The 12515-nt window shown below is 33.9% G+C and overlaps 1 protein-coding gene across 1 annotated transcript in view; it reads right to left on the bottom strand.

Moving 5' to 3' along the window:
* Positions 1–12515, bottom strand: part of LOC145286323 (protocadherin Fat 4-like) — a 342844-nt gene that overhangs the window by 54583 nt on the left and 275746 nt on the right. Inside the window, exons 38-39 of the mRNA XM_080135245.1 lie at positions 6484–6614; positions 2514–2673 (exon numbers count right to left, since the gene is read on the bottom strand). Of these exons, the coding sequence (XP_079991371.1) occupies positions 2514–2673; positions 6484–6614 (291 nt within the window). The remainder of the gene's footprint in view (positions 1–2513; positions 2674–6483; positions 6615–12515) is intronic.

The raw sequence follows: 12515 nt of genomic DNA, 5'->3' as shown, positions 1-12515 counted from the left end.
ACCGAGCAACGCTGGGCATTCAGTTATTCATTTAATATTTCAACAGAGAAAGAATGTTAGAAGATAAATATTTGACACTACACCCCCGTGCCAGAATTATATGCAAATCGATATTTTTGTTCTAACTCCGATAGTTTTCAATGAAAATTTGTGAAATTTAGCACATTATATGGCAACACTAACACAAGCGCAGATCTAAAATTTTAAGCTAATCTGCACAGTAATAAACAATTGGCAGCCATTTTGGTGATTTGCATTTTTTTTTCAAACTATGCTAAAATATGCTGAAGTGCTAAAAGATCATCAAAACATTGATTATTTTAGGAATTTGTAAACAATAATAAAGAACAAACAACTTCAATATGGTTTCATAGTACAATCAATATCTTATATAATTGCCATTTTTATTGATAAGAGCCTTTGGTCCATTGAAGATGTCAAACTTTCAAATTTATCTGATGAAATGTTTTTGGCAGCAGTCAGAATAGCATTCCAGAGGTCATCCTTGGAGTTGCATTGCCTTCCTCTGGAGTAAATATTTTGTTTCAAGATGCTCCACAGATTTTCAATGGGATTTAAATCTGGAGAACTAGCTGGCCATCAGATTATTTTCCCATGTGTGGCAAAAACTCTCTCTAAATATTCAGTGGCTATCATTGCAGAATGAGACGGTGTATTATCATGCATGAATACCATCTTTATTCTGAATGCCAAATTTTTCTTCTTGTGCCAGGGTTCCATGTGTTCCTTAATGAAGTCAATGTAAAGTTTGGTGGTAATTTTCACTCCATCTGCGACTCTGAATGGTCCTACTAGCTCATTGCCAATGATTGCAGCCCAGAACATCACACCATCACCTCCTTGTTGACACCTGATCCTTTGGGGACGTAGATCTCATTATGGTACCATCCTCCCCTCCACCCATCGGGTCCATCAAGGGTCACTCGACACTCATCGGTGAAGAAAACAGTTTGAAAATTCACCTTCATGTGATCTCATGCCCACTCCATCCTCTTTTTCTTGTGGATATCCTTCAATTGAGGGCGGACCTCTGGCTTTCCAAATTTTGCAATCGTCCACAGGATACGGCAACGAGTTGATTTGGGCACATCAGAAACGCCAGCTTTTTCAAAAACTTATTTGCTAGTTTCAAGTGGGTTACGCCAAACTTTTCTCTTGGTCTTGCTCATTGTTTGACGTGACAGATATGATTTCTTACGAATTTTCCCTTTGTCAGAATGTCCGTTGCAAAGTCGAGGGTTAGTACAATATTTTTTGATTGTACGATGATCACGGTGTAATTCCTTGGCAATTTCTAAGATGGAAATCTTATTATGGAACCTTTGAACAATTTTAGACTTCTCAGCTTGACTGAAAGCACCTTTACGTCCCATCTTGCATATAAAGTTGGCACGCTGAAAAAAAACTGCAAGTCATCAAAATGGCTGCTGTTTGCTCGCTATTGCGTAGATCAGCTTAAAATTTTATATCTGCGCATGAGTTAGTGTTGCTGTATAATGTGCGAAGTTTCACGAATTTTCATTGAAAACTATTGGAGTTAGAACGATTTGCATATAATTCTGGCATGGGGTGTATAGCAGATTTTAAAGTCACAATAAAATATTTACCGAGTCAAATATATTTAAGCTAGTTAAAATATTTATAATAATAAAACTTGGTATTTAGTTCATACAAAACAATATTTACAGTTACAATAAACAATAAGATTGACCTGTTTACATAAAGCATATAACCAACAGAGAAACGAAGTTATGATATATTCATCTATATTCAGTCCATCGGAGAGTTAAAGTCCAGTTAGTCGGTCAGTTTACCGAAGATTGATTCAACGATCAGGTCGTCATTTTTACGTCCATGGGAATGTATCAGGCAATATAGCAAGATATAGAAACCAAAAGAGAAACGTTGACAAACTCCGAGGGAAGCGTGAAACTAAAGTTATATGTAAAATATAACCTGTTGTCTGGTATTTCCTTTGGAGATAAGTATCTTCATTCTTTCAGCATCTTACAGACTCTTCAAGTCAAAGACCACCTGCCGGAAAGTAGAAACTATGAAAGAAGGTATGTGTACGTTTGTCTGGTGGGCCAAGCAGTTAAGGATGTTTGTTCATCTCGTTGTTAAAAAACTGTATCTAAAATGTGGTCATGTTTGTTGTACAGACACCCACACACGCGCATTCATGTAGGAGCCGAAAACAAGTATTTTATACATTTCAAGAGACACACTTGGTGTCATTATACATGCATTTCCTTGTGTTAACCACACGCACACATTTACAAATGACAACACCAGAATATATACACACACTAGATGATATGGCCAGTAAAACGATACAAACATGAACTACGTGATGTAAAATACACGCTATGTAGAGCACTACATAACAGGAGTAGAATAATATACATATATGATTATGTGCGCGCACACACACACACACACACACACACACACACACACGTGCACGCATGCGACGTATCGAAGTTGATTACCTTTGAATGACTTCAGCTCAAAGCGGGCATATTTTCCTTTGTATTCTTCAATGCTTGACAGATTAAATATACTCTCGTTTGGGCAGAGATTCTCCGTAATTTCTGCTCTCAGAACTTTTCCTGTTGTTTTCGGGAAAGGGTCTTCTGCTTTTATTTCAAACTGAAATGCAAATTTATGTAGCTTTTTAGATGCAATTAAATAATTCTGGGAAAATACCCCTCCCAAATACTTCTAAAACACACACACACACACACACACACACACACACACACACACACACACACACACACACACACACACACACACACACACACAATTATTTTAAACTAAGTCACAGTTTATCATTAAGAGCAAAATTAGAAGTTACTATTTTTCGGAATTTTGAAATTGATAATCTGGATAATTTTGATTATTAAAAATTGCTAGTCTCATCTTGAATGTTATTCTCACAACGTTTCAAACGATGTAACCTCCCACCTTTTTCAGTTGCATCTTGTGGAACCCGGGAATATTTATGTGGAACTCGGGAATTTATACATGGTCACATAACATAGCCGATAAAGTTGTTAAATACAATCAGTTCTAAGAGACAGTCTTCTAGAGATTGCAGGTTTAATTCTTACTAAAATAACTTAAAATAAAATTAAAATTATTTACTTAATCATGGCTGATATAATGAGAGCAATCCACCCTGTAGATTAAGTAAAGGGTTCAGTTCAAAATTCCCAATAGATTCCTAGTGCTACCAGATCAGGCTGTTTGAAGATATTGGTTTCTTGAGACGAAATGCACCAAACATTGATGCGTTTCGTTTTTCTACTTCCTTTTGCAAAACTTAATTATGCTCTGCAAGACCAAAAAAAATAAAAACAACCCATCTTTCCCCTTTTCCTTCTTCCCATTTCCCTTTTCTCTTTCTATCTTCCCAACTTCCTGACTGGTTTCCTTACTTAAAATGTACAAAACATTAATACTATGACCCTTTTCTCTCTCCAATTACAAAACTCATTCATGTTCTGCAGGACAGGGAACAAGAACAAGAAAATTCACTATAAAACAACCAAACCAAACCAAACACTACAAACTAGCAGTTAAAGATACAAACAGCTTGAAGAATAATAAAATCTCCAAAATAACTGAATGCAACATAAATACAATTCTCAAAATAATTGGATTCGGCATTAAAAAACTCGAAAAGGGTTGATATGTCATAAAACAAACCAAACCAAACCAAACCAAACCAATCCTATATAGTTTGACATAAAGATGCATTTAAATAAGACCGGAGGTTAAATTTGAAACGTTGTGAAATGAAAATACCAATTAATCCAAATTTTATTTTCATGTTTATTTTTAAAGAGTTTTTAATTTTCCTGATATTTAACAACTTTGCATCTCTGTGTGTCTTGTCATTGTAACTACATGACTTATTTTCAAATGTTTTTTTAAAATAAAAAATGCAATAGCATAAAATAAAATGGAATATCTTCTTTTTTTTTTAAATAAATTTTATCACTACGAAATTAAATGCATCAGACTGGATTTTTGAAAATGGTAACATAATTAAGAAGTGGAATCGGTGTGTATTTGTTGTGACGAACTACCTGTGTCACCTACGAATGAACTGATACATACACAAAAAATACCCGAAGACAAGGCCGTAAGACGGGAGTTGATATCCAGTGGGCCAACCAGGGTTGTTCGTCTAACCGACGAACAACCCTAACTTTTGGGTGTTCTTATCACTACCGTAACGTTATGTGTTCTTATCACTACCGTAACGTTATGCGGCGTTACAGTTTACTTTAGTAATTCATAAAAATAAAACTGGAAAAAAATAATTAAAAATCCGGTTTCTTTTTTAATATAAACCGTTTATTATCGTTTTCTTTCTCCCCGGCTCATATGACACTTAAAAAGTCTCTTACTGCCAAATGGCCATTTAATGTGGGCCGAGTTTTTCTTTCTTCCGACCGCATGCTGGCCACAGCTGGCCCATTCCCACCTTTACTTTACATGTGTATCTCTTTCAGCATCCACTTTTTCTCCCTGACTATATGGTGTCCTTTTTATTCTTTTTTTTCTTTAAATGCAAGCCCGAGCAGACTTGCTAACTTGCATATAAGTTCAAACACTGCTCCTGCTGATAATACAATCGCTTGCCATCCATCCTTCGCTGCTGCTGATATTTTTATACGCGCTCATATCCGCTCTGTTACAATACATTTTGATACTCTATTTCCATGTTCTGTTTTCCATCATGATCTAGCGTCTATTTACATACTGGAAATATTTTCACAAAATATCAAGCAAACTACTGAAAAATAGATGTATTAGAAAGCTACAGAAATAAAAAAAATATCTTAAATGTGATCAGTACAAAAATATATGTAGAAAAAATATCTATATCTTGTTCTAAAGGTTTAAATTTACAAACTAATTACACTTACTTTTCTAAAACAGGGTCATAACAGTGGCAATGAAGGGATTCAGAAAAACTCACGTGAGTTAAGAATTTGAAAAAACCAGGTAGGAAATACAAGTTCAACCTTCTCAGGATTCGTCTTACCCGAAAACAGAAAATATCTGTCTGAATCTTTAATAGTCTATAGTTAAATGGAATACATAAATGGATGGTAACATTTAATGCTACTAAGACAAAGCTCCTTTCCTTTAACGATTATAAGAAACCTTTTCAACTACTAATTGGTATGGCCTACCTGAGAGACTATCATTTAAACACCTAACATTCACAGCGAACATGACTTGGACCAAACACATAGAAGACATTGCCAAGACTGTTGCAACAAAAGATGGGCTCCCTTTACCATGCTAGAAAACGTCTTTTACCTGGCAGTATGCTATATTTCTACAAAGTTACCATTCGCTATGCATATAATATTGTTGCCACACCTGGGACGATGCATCTACCATTTGTCTCTCACTCTTAGCCTTTAATATAATAGGCCCCACACTGTCAGCCAAGCTCAGTGTGTTTGTTTTACAGGTACTTCTATGAAATGTGCTCCAACGAACTTGCAGCACTATTGTCCCATTGATGTAAATTACTTCGACCAAACCGACTATCAGCAAATTCCCACCCCTTTATTGTGGTATACAGGAGTCGGAAGGCTTTCTCTTCTAATAGTTTCTTTCCTCAAATTACTAGTCTTTGGAATTCCCTTGCTGTTCCCTGACTGTACCAACATGCATAAATTTAAATGTAAGGTGAACAAAGATCTCGCTGTACATCCACGCTGACTTGGGATGTCCCTAATTCACAATAGTCCCCTAGTATAGCAATGTGCCCGGTTTTAGAGGAATGAAAGTGTTATTGTTTTCCATTTCCTCTCATCTTAAATAATAACAGATAATTATTCACGTTTGAGAAAAATAAACGAAACAAATTAATTACAGAAAAATGCAACTCACTGCTTTTTATTTAGAATTTAAACCCAAATCTGCATTTCGTTAGTGAAGCACAAAAGTTGTCAGAAATATATCCTCCTCCTCATCCTCCTCCTCCTCTTCCTCCTCATCATCATCACCACCACCACCACCATCATCGTCATTCACAATATCATCATGATGATTATCATCATCATGATCTAGCGTCTATTTACATTCACAAAATATCAAATTATTGGAAAAAATATATATATATATTAGAAAGCTACAAAGATAAAAAAAATGGTATTAGTGCACTTATTGATCCGTGCTGAAATAATAACGTTATTATTTAAAAAGCCATTCTTAACATGAGGAGGGGGGTGTTTTGTACCTATTCTGTACTTTAACCTTACAATTGAATAAAAAACATATCATAAAAATTTAATTAAACTTGGAAATACGATAAAAAAAATAGTGCGGATCAGTAAGTGCACTAGCAGCAAAAATATTTCAAACGTGATCAGTACACAATCCATTTTTTGTTCCAAACGTTTGAATTTGCAAACTAATTACCCTTACTTTTTTAACAACAGTCAAGTTGCATTGGCTCCAAGCAGTTATGCTGAGATCAAAGTTAGTAGCAGTTGCAGGAATCAGACTCTTCGTAAACACGCTGCCAGTATTTTCATTTATGTCAACAATTTGATTTCCTGAAAAAAAAACAAAAAAACTTTAGTTCTTTGATTTTCTGGAAATATATTTTAGATGAAAACCTGAAATATATTCTAGAAAAATTTGAAATATCAAGAGATTGATGTAGTTTGCTTGAAGCATTGTTTAGTTTGTATATAAAGGTCATTTATAGAAGACAATGCAGAGATGTAACAGATTTGAAATATCAAACGGAACTTCCATCAGACCACACTGATGCAAGTAATATATATATATATATATATATATATATATATATATATATATATATAGAGAGAGAGAGAGAGAGAGAGAGAGAGATCGAGATCATTGATAATTGATAATTTATAATTAAAATTAAAAATTAAAAATCTGTTTCATAAGGAAGAACAAGCAAAATCAATAAATTGTACGATCGTTTGGGAAACGATGTTTTGAATGTGATAGACAATGAGTCTTGGACAATAATTTGATGATATAGTTTTTTGAAACAAAGTCACCTTATCAGAAAAAATATTTCTGACTAATTATTTTAATTATAGGATTAGTGAATCTCTTGACAAAGGCTTCCTTTCTAGGGCAATTGCTCTTGACATATCAAAGGCCTTCGACAAGGTATGGCATAAAGGCCTACTTCACAAGATTTCCAGCTACGGTATGACTGGAAATATTTTCTCTATCATTAAATCATTTCTATCTGATAGGCTCATAAGAGTAGTGGTCGATAGACAAAAATCAGAGGCCTGCAGTATTAATGCTGGAGTCCCTCAAGGGTTCATCCTGGGCCCAACTCTCTTCCTGATCTACATCAATGATCTCCCTAAACACATACTTAAATCATTCATTGATATCTATGCTGATGACACGACCATCTACGGCAACACATCATAGGCTGTAAATGACAAAGCTCTCTCTGATTCTCTCTCCTCTGATCTCGAGCGCATGGTTCAGTGGGGGAAGACGGCTGGTTACCTTTAATTAATATCTTTACATCATCAACGCTCTGATCTCCATCTGGCATCAATTGAAATGGATGGCTCTCACCTAGGAGAAGCCCCATGTTTTGACAAGCTCTGGGCTGGACCTTCACTCCTGATCTGAAATGGAACACGTACATCAAGTCTGTTGCCAAGGTCGCTGGAAAGATGGTGGGATCCTTCTACCACTCCAGAATGCAATTCTCTATCTATATAAAAGCCAAGTACGTCCAAGGATGGAATACTGCTGCCATATCTGGGCAGGAGCTGCTAAAAACAGCTTATCCTGCCTTGACAGAGTACAAAATAGACTTCGTGGCTTAGTGGGGGATGCCCTTTTCTCTACCCTGCAACCTCTCTCCCACAGAAGAGACATTGCGAGCCTGTCTTTGTTTTATCGTTATTTCCATGGCAAATGCTCGTCTGAACTCCAATCTCTGGTCCCCCCCCCCTCACCAATCTTATACAAAAAACACCCGTCTAGCTGAATCCACTGTCAAAGATTTTCCCCACTCTTTATCTGTGCCTAAATCAAAACGTGGATACCATGGACGAAGCTTCTTCCTTAGAACTGCACGCCTGTGGAACTCTGTTCAGTCTGCCTGCTTCTTACCTGACTACAACCTGGATGTCTTCAAGTCCAATGTAAACAAATTCCTGATCAACCGCCCCTTAAAGTAGACACTTTATTAAATCTCCTCACTAACGTACTGTACTTGCAATAACCCTTATCCCTGAGTTGCTTCCAGGATAAGGGTTATATTTCTATATTTATAATATGGCCATAACAATCTTGCATTAACGTTACTGTTAATTTTAGTTTCGTATTAGTGACAAGTAATGTTTACAAATTATCGTTATTTTAGTACTTCGATTAAGACCATTTTAGGTTTAATGTTTAATTGAATATGAGAATAAAGAAAAATCCTTATACAACATTTCGAGTAAAGGATTCTAATCTATTTATCATTATTTAATGTTTTAAAATTCATTATCATTCTAATTAAATATGTTTTCATATCGTTACTAAAAACAATTACGAAGGGAGATAATCCAATTATGTTGTTAATTGTTAATAGTTAATTCTGTTGGAAAAGAGGTGGATTTTATTTTTCATGACAGCTAAAGGGAGATAATTCAGGCAGTTTGATGTTTTCGGTCTAGTGATTATTAGAAAGCGTCTATGATTTAATAATTAATTTAATCAAACAGAACCAAAATGTGCTACGATAGCTTATTTAACAAATTTAATATATAAATTATGTTTTTAATCTTAAAAATTGTTTTTTTTTACCCATGGGTTTAACCCACATCTGTTATTAATCCAATAACAACTTGAGTTGCCCATGTCTTCAAAGTCAGAATTATAATTCGTGTGTTGTGTTCTTGGGTATCTAAGCAAAATGGTATATATCCTCTAATTATTATTCTGACAGCAAAACCACAAATGTGTTTCACTCCAATGAAAAGATGACTACCCCTGCATTTATGGGTTAAAACATTTAGAATAAAGGGTAAAGTAAGTAAATAGATAAACCAGCAAAAGATTCTACAAACTCATATATATATAGTAATTTATAAAATATATATGGCGATTAAGCTACACTGAATATTCTGCGTTTCATCCACTATAGGATTCGTCAGGCTTATGCGCGAATTCTGTCGTTGCTTCTTGTTTTTATATATGTTGAGGATTTCTAGTCGGCCAATCAGCTTTCTAGTATCCACCGCGCCCCTTCCTACCAGCCAATGGGCATGCATTTTATCAAACAAAGGATCTGTTTTAGAATTAGGTTAGTGGTTTTAGGTGGCCGTTCTTTTTTTTTTTTTTTTTTTATACATATAAATATACCTATGTGCACACAACAATGCACATACATATACATACATATATATATATATATATATATATATATATATATATATATATATATATACATACATATACATATATGTATGTGATCATTTATGTATATTCATGTTTATTTAATTTATTTATTTGTTTGTTTTCTATTGTTATTGTTAGTTTTAAAGCTATTTTGTATCGCTATCCTAGAGTAAGTTTTATTTTGTGAACACAGTTGTTTGCTATTTCCCGCCTACAGTTTAATAGATTTTGAGGTTCTTTAAAGTACAAGATAGAAAATTTTTCATGGAGGCATAATTTACATGGGTCGTCTAAATGTCTGCATGTGGTAGCTTGTCTCATTATTTTCCATTCGACTACCGGCGAATGTCCGCTTTCTTTGAGTTCCCAGTATTTATTCGCTAGTGTTGTTTTTATACGGTGTTTTTTATTTTTGAATGTGCTTTTGTGGTTATAGTATCGGGTTTTGAAATCTAAGGAAGTCATGCCTATGTAATATTTCTTGTTATTCGGGTTTTCTTTTGCAAATATTGTTGCTTGATAAACTACGCTTTTTGTTAGACATTTATTTTGGACTGGGCAAAGTGTGCGGTGTCTACAATTGCATTTATCTTGTTCGTTATTAGTATTTTTATTTATGGTATGGTTGTTCTTGTCCGGGGTTGGTTTGTTATTATTATTACTATTATTATTATTATTATTATTATTGTTTCTGCTAGTGTTGGTTTTATTTCTGTCATGGTGTCTACTTTTTTTATTGTTTATTTTGTTGTTGCTTACATTGTTTTCATTTAGTATTTTGTTATTATGTGCCTTAATTATCATCTCTAAATTTTCGCAACAACTGTAAGATAACTTCAAGGTATTTTTATTGAAGATTTTGTGTAAGGGGTTGGTTGCGGGAAAGTGTTTTTCAATAAGATCTAGAAATTTCTTGCCAAGTTTTGTTTTTAACATTTGATTGTATGGGGCCGTATACCAAATTATAGTTCTTTTTCTTCTGTTTTTAATTTTATTATAGTTGTTGGTGTTTTGTTGCTTATATTTGATATCGATATTTTTGTATCCACTATTTTTTAGGGCTGTTTCGTAAATATTGGATGACCTGTTAAATGCATTTTCGTCGCTTGAGTTATTACTAAGTCTACTTACGATCGAGTTAGGAATATGTTTTATAATTGATGGTGGGTGGTTGGACTTAGGGTTTAAGTAAATTGGAGTAGCGTTATCTTTTAAGTATGGTTCATATGTGTTTTTATCTAAGTTTAACGTGACGTCCAGGAAGTTTGTTATTTTTATGTTAGCTGATACGTCCGCTTTTAGGCCTAATTTTTTCATTTCTTTGTGTATGATTTTCTTAAAGTTTTCTCCCTTGACTTTGTTGGAGTTTTTTTATTATAGCTAGTCCGTCATCTCTATATAGGCCGATATCCGTAGTATCGAATATGCTTGTGAGGGTATATAGAATGAATAATCCCACAAGATCTGATGCCTCTGCAGAGTCTCTGGCACCCATCGCCAAATCGAATGAATTTTTCATTTTATTTTTTATCCATTGGTTATTGTTATTTATTAGAACTGATTTTCTACATTTTTTAATTATGTTGATTTCTTCTGAGGATATATCAGTGTATACCTCGGCAAATTCTAGGGCAATGTTAAAAAGTTCTTCGGATATCGAGGGATAAAAGTCTATGATGTTAAACTGTATGAACGTACATTTATCTTTGTTTTCTATATTTTTAAACCAGGTGATTGCTTCGGTAGTATTTGCCCACTGGTTTAGTTTTAGGTCCTGTTTGATTTGTTTGTTTACTCTAGAAAGTATAGTTTTGCTAATTCTACCTATTTCTGGTTTAGTTGGGTTTATCAGGCGGGTGCTGGGATTATTATTAAAGTCCCATTTGTGGTCTTTAAGCAGAATGTATGACTCTCTAGGTTTCAATTTGCCAACTTTATCGCTAATTTTTAGTTTATCGGTAATTTGTTTACTTTCAGTATTTATTATATCTATGTAATCGCATTCGTTTGTGTCTAGTTTTTTGTAATATTTTCTGTGATTAGTTTGTTATATTCTTGCTTATCTATTTTATAAAAGTTTCTTGTTTTATCTGCTTTTACAAAGATTTTATTAGAGTTGTTTATGTTTCTAACGATTTTGTGTAGTTTCCGTTGGAAATTGTTAGGTTGATTGTGGAATTCTAGGTTTTTAATTACGTTTAAAAGGTCATTTTCAAAGTTTATCAAAAGGTCTACTGTTTTCGCATTTTTAAGGGTTTTAAAACCATAGGATTCTTTTTTTGTTTACGTTTTCATTTTTAAGGAAGAAATTTGCTCGCCATCGCATTCGGCGTATTAGTTCATCTGTTTTTTGGATTAATTTAATAATATAGCTATGCTTGCTGGGTGTGGGGATGTTTTTTAGCGATGTTTCGAAATTAACTCTTTCCATATCTATTTTTAATGTGGTGAAATAAATTCTTTTGAAAGTGCTCGACTGTTTTAGGAGCTAAGTATAACTACTTCATTTATTCACATAAATTTAATATACGAAAGTATAGATTTATGCGTAAACTTTAAGTATTTACTTCAAAAGTGCTCAATACGTAGGTAGAGCTAGTTAGTAATTTATAAAATATATATGGCGATTAAGCTACACTGAATATTCTGCGTTTCATCCAACTATAGGATTCGTCAGGCTTATGCGCGAATTCTGTCGTTGCTTCTTGTTTTTATATATGTTGAGGATTTCTAGTTGGCCAATCAGCTTTCTAGTATCCACCGCGCCACTTCCTACCAGCCAATGGGCATGCATTTTATCAAACAAAGGATCTGTTTTAGAACTAGGTTAGTGGTTTTAGGTGGCCGTTCTCCTTTTTTTTTTTTTTTTTTTATACATATAAATATACCTATGTGCACACAACAATGCACATACATATACATACATACATATATATATATATATATATGTATATATACATACATATACATATATGTATGTGATCGTTTATGTATATTCATGTTTATTTAATTTATTTATTTGTTTGTTTTCTATTGTTATTGTTAGTTTTAAAGTT

This window comes from Euprymna scolopes, chromosome 10, assembly GCF_053919585.1.
Source record: "Euprymna scolopes isolate OS-2025 chromosome 10, ASM5391958v1, whole genome shotgun sequence".
Lineage (NCBI taxonomy): Eukaryota > Metazoa > Mollusca > Cephalopoda > Sepiida > Sepiolidae > Euprymna > Euprymna scolopes.
The sequence above is the reverse complement of the archived record's forward strand: the minus strand, read 5'-3'. Positions and strand labels throughout refer to the sequence as shown.